The following is an 11,605-nucleotide window of genomic DNA, read 5'->3' as shown; positions in this document are numbered from 1 at the left end:
TTCAACCGTGCTGTCGGCAGGTTGATGAGAGGTGCTCGACTTAATAGAGCACCTCCCACGGCGTTAACAGTGTTGCTGCTATTTCCACCCTCATTCCGAATGCTACGCCTGCTGCTCACATGCTGAAATATGCAGACAGAGGACATACTGGATCCGGAGTGCCTGTAGCCGCCTTTTTTCTGGCCCTACCCTGAAGTCGCATCTCTCCTGGGACGCTCTGGAAGGAAGCCGATGGGCTGGTGGGGCAGCGCGTATTCCTTACCTCTCCTCCAAAAGGCCACACCCCACACAAGGCCCCCATTGTGTGTTGGGGAACAGTAGCCCCACAGTATTACGTTGGCTGCCTCTCGTACAAGGAAGCAAGCGGCTCTCGCTCTGGCGACTTCAGCCAGAAATGAGGCAGAGAGGCGGCAGGCAGGGCAGGTGGCAGAAGCGCAAAGGCGCACGCTCTAGGGCCGCGCGGGCGCCTCGTGCCCACATGCCCGCTGTGCGCGGGCGCCGCTGCACCTGGAGGCGGAGCCAGACCCCACAGCCACCCGCTCCCGAGCGCGAAGCCCCCTCCCGCTGTAGATGCGCGCAGGTGCGTGAGGCAGCGTCCGCCCAAGACCTGGTAGACTTGGTCGGATCATGGAGCACATCCGCACCCCCAAGGTTGGTGGCACGGGCGCGGGCGGAGGAGGGAGCGGGAAGAGGGATGCTGAGCTTCTGGGAGGCCCGGTTTCTCCGCTGGGCGCTGGCCGAGTCAGCACCGGGGGCGAGGCTGGAGGCGGCGCCCGAGCATCTCCTGGTTCGCTGTGCACCTCCGCATCTTTCTCTTGTTGCCTCGCAGGCCTAGCCTTGGCTTCTACTGCATCGAACCTCTTGTCCTTGGGGGTGCGCAGTGGACATAGGGGTGGATGGGAGGAAACCCCAATTGTCTGTTGAACAGTGGGGCTGCTGATCTGCTGATAAACGCTCCCTTCTGGTCCCGCACTAGGTTGCTGCTGTCTTCTTTTTATTTATTTATTTATTTATTTATTTATTTATTTATTTATTTATTTATTTATTTATTTATTTTTAATCTTTTTGGTTTTCTGTTGGATGCTCTGAGCAGTTGGAAGAGAAACAAGCCTTCCTAATGACAGGTGCAAGGAATTGAGTTATGTGCAGGCGAATTGAATGCATTCAGGAAGCTCCTTAAATCGAAGGGTTCAGACCAGCCCAAGTCCCTTTTCCGCTTTCCCATCATCAGGCTATATGCCACAGTGGACCTTACACAGGGCAAATGATTAATATTTACTGTAGGTTTAATGATATTATCAATCCTTCGGTCTTCTTGCCTTTTTCAGCCTGTTTCGTTCTTTGGGGAGAAGATTCATTCCCTGGTGTACTTCAAACACCAGCTTTTGCCCCTCAAAAGTGACTGGTCCCTGATCATTCCAGTTAAATAACAGTGGGAGCGTTGACTGTTGTACCAAACCTTCCTACTCATAGTTGTATCAATTATATAATTTAGAGTGAAAAAAGGTGATCCACATTCCTGTCTAATAAAAACTCTAAACTAGTGAAAGAATATATTTTAAAAGCCTATTGGCGATCTCTTGTTACTACCACCACAATCCTTGTGTTTCCAGGACAATCTCATATTAAAAATCTAAGCCCTTGACAGAGTTAAGTCAAAGCTGAGTCTGAGCAGTCAGAACTTAGCCCCAGGGATCGCATTCATCTCCTGGCAGGAGGAGATACATTAAGTCCAGTAAGAAGAATTCATTTTACTGGAGTGGTTCCTAAGTACTTTTTTTGTAAAAGCAGCTTTATAATTTTGTCAGTGGAACAATAAATCTTCTCGTTTACGAGAGCCTGTCAGTTCCAACAGTAAATTTAAATTGTATTGCTTTTGCATGGTGAAATTAAATTGTTGCTTCACAATCGGGAAATTGTAAACGTAGAACAGAGTGCCAGAAACCACAAGGTAGGTGGCTCAAAGCTTTCAGGGTTTAAGTGGTGCTAAATAATTTATTCCAGAATGATGAATTTAACTCATGGATTCTCTCTGCCCTTGACAAGGGTGTCCTTCCTTTGTCATGACGAAGGGGACCTTTGTAAGAGTGCTAGGTGATGCGAATGTCAATAGCAAGAGTGATAGGATGCCATTTTCCTATCGAATATGAATTTGAGGAGTAAAGGCCTTTCTAGTCCATATTCAAACGCACTCTGTACAAAGCCATATGTGTAAACTTGAGCGGCAAGCAATATTATCACTTATTCTTAAAACTGTTTTTTAGAAACACCTCTAAGCAGTGTAGTATTTCAAATAAGAAATCCCCTTCTATCAGGAAATGGAAAGGAGTGTGGGGAAATGGAGAATTGTCTAAAGTGTCATTGACTTGACGGTAATTAACATTTAGGGTAATGCAGGTGGGGGGAAATAAAACTGCATAGGTTAGGTGAATCCAATTCATTCATTCATTCATTTCATGCCACAAGCATTTGAAACGTTTGTACATGCCAGGCTCTTGTTAGGTCCTGGGAGCACAAAGCATCAGAGAGCTCCCAGGCTGGAAGAGAAGCAGTTGTAAATATGGATAGAGATATATACAAGGAGCAGCAGGTTGTGGGGTGGTTTGCGGAGAATGATGGAAGATGAGCTGTACCATGAAGGGTGAGGAAAACCTTCTTAGAAGAGCTGAATCTTAACATGCAAGGAGTCAAGGAGGAACAGGAGCATTTGAGACAGCTGTCATGCAGTTGTGTAAACAGGATGTAATCAATCAATTACAACCTCAAAGAAGCTGAAACCATTAACACTGATAAAGATAGAAAGGATGAAATGATTCCTCAAGGGTAAACAACGTCTCTTTTCATTTTACATTTTTAAGTGCTAATTTTCACAGCATAGATGGACAAGAGAACAAGACAACTTATAGAGCGTGTATTACAACATATGTAATTATTGATGGTCAGATGTATCTTTATTATTTGTTTGCATTATACACTGGGGGTGCTGAATTGGTAGCTTGCCTTAGACATCCTGATTTCATGTCTTGGGTGGCTTATAAGGAATATACACAAACTTGTTTACCTGACCCATTGTGGGTTTAAAGTTATATTTATCATGTGGCTAGGAAGGTTTTATTTTAAGAGGAAATGAAATGCATGCATGTATAATGTACAGTTGCTTTCCTACTACAGTGCAACTCATTCATTTATTCTTTGTAAACGGTGTGAAATCTATCACAGCCTCTGCATTCAGCTTCAGTCCCGGGAGTGCAGTTTAAGGAGACAGATGCACATGAATAATCAGGAATGCATTGCACATATTTCTTCGTGTGTGTGTGTGTGTGTGTTTAACTGAAGCCTTTAATAGAGCATATACTAAGCAGGGTATTTTTCTGCCAGAGTGGTGCCTCCATAGAGAAGTGTTGCAAGGACAAGCTGGTTTGCAGTAGGGTTGACGTGAGGACAGCAGGAACTACCTGGATGCATCACAGTAAACTTTTGGGTTTCTACTACACTGGCTTGCTTTTCCACTCTGAGAACCTGCCTGTAAGAAATACCCTGCAGGAAGAATAGGGATAATTTGGGTTCAAGTACTACTTAATTGTACGAAAAGGCTTCAGTGCTCCTAAAAACAGCCTGACCCATTTGTAGGATCTGGTTTGGTACTGGATTGAGGCTAATGTGTCTAAGGATAATGTGTCTGGCTATGTAATCGTTTTGTGCTTCGGTCTTTCTGGAAGACATGTTTTTCCCCCACATGTGTAAATCTCAGTTGTAAAACAGAATATGTGATGACCTTCAAAACTCCAAAACAGACCTTGAAAATGTCTTTTCTTCCTTTCCACCATTGTCCCCTCATCTGAGCCACTGCTCTAATAGGCCCCTAACTGGTCTCCTAGTTTCCTCTTTGCTCTTCTCTAATCCTTTTCCCACAGAGGGAGCCTGGATGATGCTTTTGACCCAAATGGATCATGTTTCTTCCCTGCTCAGATTCTTGGGTGCCTACCCTTCGTACCCAGGATATAAAGTGAGGCTCCCCAGTGTGGCTGTTAGGCCCTGCGTGGATTGGACGGACTCCTGTTCACTTCCCCAGCCTCATTGGGTGACAGTCTTCTCATTATTAACTATCCACTGATCATCACTGGCCTCGTGGATTTCTCAAAGGTGATAGGTGCTCTCTGGCCTCAGAATTTCTGCACTGCCCTTTCATCCCGGGGGTACTCTTCTCCTCACTCTTTACCTGGCGAAATCTCCCATCTGTCAGATTAAATATATTTTCCTCAGAGAGGCTCTTGCCCAATTCCTCATCTAAAACACATCTGCCTGTGTTTTCTATCACAGCACCCAGTATTTCACCTCATGCCCTGGTTGCAAGTTTTATATTTATTTGAGTGGTTGTTTGTTTAGAGTCAAGCTCCCCTGCTAAACCAGGAGCTGTATGAAGGTGAGGATCATATCTTGTTCGTCCCGGTGTCCGTAGCACCTAACACAGTCCCTGGCACCAAAAAAACACTCAGTAAATCAACTGATAATCGAATAATAGAAGGAATGAATAATTCTTGATTTCAGCACTTCAGTTTTTAGTATTTGCTTTAGCAATCCAGGTGTCATGTGCACTGTGCCAATGACTAGTTACAATGTTGTGAATCTTTTAATAGCACTAGTGTTAAGTACGTGTGAATGTCAATATGTTGTGTAAAATACATAGCATGTATATGATACATATTTTGTGATGCTATATAATTTTAGTGAAATAGAATTCAAATAACATTTCACGATTTCAGTCATTTTGAAGTATACAATTCAGTGTTTTTCAGGCATTTACCATGTTGTGGAGCTATCACCACTGTGTATAATTCAGAACATTTAATCACCCCCAAAAGAAACCCAGGACCTATTTGTAGTCAGTCCTCATTTCCTCCTCCAGCCCATGGCAACTACTAGTCTACTTTCATTCTCTATGAAATTTGCCTATTCTGCACATTTCATATAAATGGAATAATATAATATGTGGCCTTTTGTGGCTTGTTTCTTTCATTTAGCATAATGTTTTCCAGGTTCATCCAAGTTGTAGCATGTATCTGTACTTCACTCCTTTTCACTGCAGAATAATATTCCATTCAGTAGATACTATATCATGTTCTGTTTATCCATTTATCAATTGATGGGCATTTAAGTTGTTTACAATTTTCGGTTGTTATGCGCAGTGCTGTTAAGAACAGTCACATATTTGCTTTTTTTGTGAACATAATTTTTCAGTTCTCTTGGGTGTATTCTAGAAGTGGAATTACTGGGGTCTATGTTTAATTTTTTGAGGAAATTGTGATTACGTCTTGCATATCATGCAACTAAATCTTTCTTCTTCATATGTATCCAACAATATAGAATTATTTATATAGTATCTAGGATGTAAGTAATTTGGAAATAATTGTTTAAGTAGTGTGAATAGACAGGCTTACATCAAAAGGGAATATAGATTTTTATTGTTATAAAATTTCTCAGAAAAACAACCCAATGAGTATGAAGTTATACTTGTATCACTCCAAATTCACTTCTAATGTGTGATAATATGCTCTTTTTATATAGTCGTAAATAGAATGTTTTTTATCCTATTGCACTTTTGTCTACCGTTATTTTGTATATATATTTTATATTCAGAAGTCATCCACCTATTCATTGTTTTAATAATTGCATGTTGTTCATTTGACTATAGTTTGCTTAACCTTTCTCCACTATTAGGGGTCTGGATTTTGTGCCCCTAAAGTCCCTCCTATAGTTTTCTTAATGTATATTGTCCAGGGTGGAATGACTGAGAGTAGCTACAGTTTTATAAAGGTTCTTATTACATGATGTCTTTCAGTATTTGAAAACCTCTCATATGTCCCAGGGTTTAAGCAAATTTGTAATAGTTTCAGAGAGCAGAAGTAAAGGGTACAGATTGCAGAGTAGAAGATCTTGGCTCGATATACAGAAGTTCTTTCCCACAATTCAGCATGTATGTATAAGAGGAATTAGTTTATCTCTTTAATGAATAAAGGTGTCTAAGCAGAGTCTGGACACATCAGAGAAGACATGGAGGCATTTCAGGCAAGAGAGGCTGGATTAGAGTCGTGTGAATTTCCTCTGAGCCAAGTATCGTGCTACCCCAAAATTCATACTTCTGATGCAGAGAACTTGCTGTGTCCCTTGGCGGTTCATAATGACCATGGACAACTCTTCATTAAGAAGTTTCATTAAGAAGAAACTTCGTTAAGAAGTTTTCCTTATATGTAGTCAAAATCTGTCTCACTGTACTTTTTAGTAATTGGGTCTAGCTCTCTTCCTTAGGATATTACTGAATATATCAACCCTCATTCCAGGAAATGGCCCTTCAAGTATTTCGTTTGATGCTGCCATCTCCCAAACCCTTTCTTCCTACCTAAGTCATTACTTCGCACCTCCTCTTCTGTCAACCAACCAGTGGCTTGGTTTTAAGTCCCTTTATATCGGTGCTTACTTTACAATGAGTTACAAAAACATGATTATTTTAAGTTTGGTTGAATTGGGAAAGAGCAAAGTTTGATAACTATTTTTTAATTGTATTTATTATCACATTCTATCTCAATGGACTTCTGGTGTGCTTACTGTGGAAGAGAACCCTCAGCTGTCTCCGCCCATTGTGCTGTGAAGCTCAGTTTCCCTTGAATGATAGTATCTTGCACTTATCTTTGTTGAATATTATCTCATTGGATTTAGCTTATTGCTTAATCCCTTATTCTGATTTTGGGTCCTGATACACATATGCTATTCCTCTCAGTATGGGACCATTCTCTAACGAGCTTGTCTTCTGTTACCTCATCCATGATCTTATCCAAGAAAGAAGCTAGATAGGTGGATAAGACTTCTGAGGGACTTAAGCCACTTGCTCCCATTTCTCAGGATCTTGATTTTGGTTACAGATTGACTAGTTCTCTCAGGTTGGTGCCATCTATCTCCCATTTGATGAACTCGTCCTCCATCACCTTTCCAAGTAGCTCATTCAAAGAAAGAAATGGAGTAGTCTGCGATGATGACTGAGTGAATCCTTCCCGTTCCTGCAGATTGGTGGTTTCCTTTTCTAGGCTCATACAAAATTCCATTAAAGGAGCCATTTTAGAATCTTGCCTAGAATTAATGTCAAACTCACCAACGTATAATTACAAAATTTCATATCCCCCATTTGAAAATAGTGATCTAATTTGCAAGTTCTCTCTGTGGTAGAGAGAGCTCAATAGAGCATGAGAAGATTGACTTTCTCTGTGTCATTCACCACCTTTATACCATTGGCAATAAATGGTCTGTCTTCTTTATCTTCGTTTAACAAATAATTTCAGGTTATAAAAGTATATTACTTTTGATTCTACATTAGAAACAGTATAGAAATTAACCACTGTTAATATTTGAGTATATTTCCATCGGGTTTTTTTTCTTTGTATGAATATTCAAACTTTTTATTTGTTTGTTTAGAAATTTAGAATCACCCAGTTCAATTTTGTGGGATGCGCTTTTTAACTTACCATATTGCGGTCTTTAAAAACATGCTTTTAGAAGACTATATGATTGATTTAATCTTATGAAAATGTCTTTATCACTGTAAACCATCTCCCTATGAGGCTATTACAATAATGTTATGATGAACATCTTGTTTTGTAGTTATTATATGCTTATGTGATTACTCCCTTAGGATAGAGCCTAATATGGAATTACTGTGTCACAGAAGATGAAGAATTTTATGGTTGATATATGTTGCCAAATGACTTTCCCAAAATGTTATGTCAATTTTCAGAATCAGTGTCTTTCTCACTGTATCATCATTGCTTTATTATTTTTAAAAATATTTGCTAATTTAAAGGGTGGAATAGCATCTTGTTATTTCATTGTACTTTTTATTGCTAGTAAGGTTGATGTGTTTTCAAAAATATGTTTATTGACCATTTTACTTTTATGAATTATCTATTTATATGTTTTTCCATTTTAATAATTGGTATTTGTGTGTGTGTGTATAGTATGCATATATATATATGTGCATACTATATATATAAATATATATATATAAATATATATATATATTTACACACACATATATATATCCAAAGATAGAATTCACATACTATAAAATTAACTCTTTTATAATATACAATTCTGTGCTTTTAAAAATATTCATAGAGTTACACAACCATCTCGATTACTTAATTCCCAAATATGTCATCACTCAAAAGAAACCCTATACCTATTAACTGTCACTCCCCATTTCCTCCTCCTGTCACCCCCAGCAACTAATGTACTCCTTCCTGTCTTTATGTGTTTGCCTTTCCTGGACATTTTGTATAATTGGAATCATATAATATATGGTCTTTTGTGGCTTGCTTTTTTTACTTAGTATTATAATATAGTGTTCTCAAGGTTCATCCAAGTTGTAGAATGTATCAGCACTTTGTTTCTTTTTATCCATTCTATGGATTTGCCACATTTTATTTATCCATTCATCAGTTGATGGACATTGTGTTGTTCCTGTTTTTTTGACTATTATGAATAATGCTGCTACGAATTTGTGAGTACAAGTTTTTGTGTGGACATATGCCTTTATTCCTCTTAAATGGAATTTCAGTTGGCTATGAGTGGAATTATTCAATCATATGGCAACCCAATGTTTAACATTTTGAGGAACTGCCAAATTGTTTCCAAAGTAGCTGCACGATTTTAAAATCCCCTCAACAATGTACGAAGATTCCAATTTTTCCATATTCTTGCCAACGCTTGTTATTGTCTATCTTTTATTTTGTTCATCTTCGTTGGTGTGAAGTGGTATTCATCGTGGTTTTGATTTGCATTTCCCTAATGACTAATTATTTTGAGTATCTTTTCATGTGCTTAATGACCATTTTTATAGTTTCTTCGGAGAAGTGTGTCTATTCAATTTTTTGTGTTCTTTTTTTTTTTTTTTAAAGATTTTCTTGGAGAAGGGGAACAGGACTTTATTGGGGAACAGTGTGTATTTCCAGAACTTTTTTCCAAAGTCAAGTTGTTGCCCTTTCAGTCTTAGTTGTGGAGGGCAGAGCTCAGCTCCAGGTTCAGTTGCCATTGCTAGTTGCAGGTGGTGCAGTCCACCATCCCTTGTGGGAGTCGAACCGGCAACCTTGTGGTTGAGAGGATGCGTTCTAACCAACTGAGCCATCTAGGAGCTCAGCGGCAGCTCAGCTCAAGGTGCTTTGTTCAATCTTAGTTGCAGGGGGTGGAGCCTACCATCCCTTGCGGGACTCAAGGAATTGAACCAGCAACCTTGTGGTTGAGAGCCCAGTGGCCCATGTGGGAATCAAACCAGCAGCCTTCGGAGTTAGGAGCACGGAGCTCCAACCGCCTGAGCCACCGGGCTGGCCCCTGTGTTCATTTTTTAATTGGATTATTTATCTTTTTAATTATTGAGTTGCAAAAGTTCTTTATATATTCTGGATGTAAATTCCTAATCATATACAAGTTCTGACAATTAAGTTCGCAAACTTGTGGCAACCATGTTGCTAACCTTTCTTGATATCAGAGGGATTATTTATTATGAATTTGTACCAACTGGACAAACAGGTACCCAAGTTTACTATTTGGAAGTGCTGAAAAGGCTGTGTGAAAAGTTAAACTTCTTGCCAGCAATTCATAGCTCTTGCATCACGACAATGCACCAGCTCACACGGCACTGTCTGTGAGGGAGTTTTTAACCAGTAAATAACTGTAATGGAACACCCTCCCTACTCACCTGATCTGGCCCTTAATACCTTCTTTCTTTACCCAAAGATAAAGGAAATAGTGAAAGGAAGACATTTTGATGACATTCAGGACATCAAGGGTAATACGATGACAGCTCTGATGACCATTCCAGAAAAAGAGTTCCAAAATTGCTTTGAAGGGTGGACTAGGCACTGGCATCTCTGCATAACTTCCCAAGGGGGTTACTTCAAAGGTGACCATAGTGATATTCAACAATGAGGTATGTAGCACTTTTTCTAGGATGAGTTCGCAAACTTAATTGTCAGACCTCATATATGACTTGGAAATGTCTTATCCCATCCTGTCAGGTTTTTTTGCACTGTTTTGATGGTGTCCACTGAAGCATAAAAGATTTTAATTTTGATGTAGTCCAACTTACCCATTTTTACGTTTGTCACTGTGATTTTGACATCGAATTTATGTATAGTTTTAAAAAAGACTTTTTTCTGATTATAAAAGTGATATGTTACAGGAAATGCAATTCAAAACAACAGAAAGAAAATAAGACATGCACAATTTCAACACTCATGAAAAATTACTGTTGATTTTGTATATATTGCCAGCCTTTTTCTTTACATATAAATAGAAAAGCAATATAAAACAAAATTAGATCTCTCTCTCTCCCTCTCTCTCTCTCTCTCTCTCTCTCTCTCTCTCTCTCTCTCTCTGTAATTTTGGGGTGTGAGAACCTGACTTTTATATGTCACACCATAATTTTTTTTCTGACTTTATTAAACGTTCTTCTGAAAAGCAGTTTGTCATAACCACATGGTCTCACGCTGTGTGGATGCATAAGAAGTTATTTAGTGTTGGGAGACAGTTCTCTGTGGGTCTTAAATATTTCTGCACTTTTGTTCTGACCTGTGTTTTCAAGGATGGTTTTAGAGAACAACCTTGAAAGACAGAAATAGTTTCTCTATCAGGAGCAGAGAGCAGGTTTGTTTTCTATCCAGGATGATAAAGATAATGTTTTCCTCGGGGGCAAAGGTTGGTCAGGGTTGCTTAGCAGATCTCTGGTAAGACTGACTTTTCTTAAACTGTAAGCTCTAAGTTTCCATATCTGTGACAGAGATAAACTCTGTGTGCTGCATCCATCTGGGCTGCTCCATATTGCCTCTTAGACTCAGAAGGTATAGGGAGCTGATGTGAACATAAAGCTCATGCTTCCTCATGTGCAGTGAGTAATAAAGTCTTTGATTTCTGCCCCAGGCGTCTTGTGTCTTCCTTCCGCATCAAGAAACTGAGGGAGGCTAACTTGTTTTGTTGCAAGCAGGTTAAAATCTCAGATACTTAATAGTTCTTGACAGTTAATCCCCTAGTATTTGATATTTCATTTGTCTCAATTTTGTCACTACAATAAATAACTGTGACAAAGTCTGTCTGGAGTGTGGCTTGAGTACACAGAACACGTTGTGTGTCATAGAACTTAAGAATCCATATTCATTCACTCCAGCATGCTTTATATACAAATGCAGGTATCTGTCAAGTAGCTTTCAAGTTAAAGGGATATAGACTGTATATGTGTTGGGTGTGTGTGATGGAGAAAATGCCATGAAGGAAAATAACAAATACAAGGGGAGGGGGAAGATATTGGTTGGAGTGAGTTAGGATTGTTAAATTTAACTTATGATGGTAATATGGTCTTCCTGAAAAATGACAATAGAGCAGAGACCTGAAAAAGCTAGGGAACACGCTATCTGTATATCTAAGGAAAACAGCAGGAGCATCTAGTGCAAAGGCCCTGACGTAGGAGTGTGCTTGCAGTCCTCAAGAAATAGCAGAAAGACGGTGTGGCTGCAAAGCAGGGGTGGAGTAGTTGTGGAACATGAGGGTTCAGAGGGAGCAGGGAAGA

General features: G+C 39.6%; 1 protein-coding gene across 1 annotated transcript in view; it reads left to right on the top strand.

Moving 5' to 3' along the window:
• The first annotated feature begins 229 nt into the window (after positions 1-229).
• MTMR7 (myotubularin related protein 7) overlaps positions 230-11,605 on the top strand; it is a 92,358-nt gene continuing 80,982 nt past the window's right edge. The window contains exon 1 of the mRNA XM_033104450.1: positions 230-651. Coding sequence (XP_032960341.1) covers positions 628-651 — 24 coding nt within the window. The 5' untranslated portion in view covers positions 230-627. The remainder of the gene's footprint in view (positions 652-11,605) is intronic.

This window comes from Rhinolophus ferrumequinum, chromosome 4, assembly GCF_004115265.2.
Source record: "Rhinolophus ferrumequinum isolate MPI-CBG mRhiFer1 chromosome 4, mRhiFer1_v1.p, whole genome shotgun sequence".
NCBI classification, from domain to species: domain Eukaryota; kingdom Metazoa; phylum Chordata; class Mammalia; order Chiroptera; family Rhinolophidae; genus Rhinolophus; species Rhinolophus ferrumequinum.
Note: the sequence above shows the minus strand (reverse complement) of the source record. Positions and strands in the feature narration are given on the sequence as shown.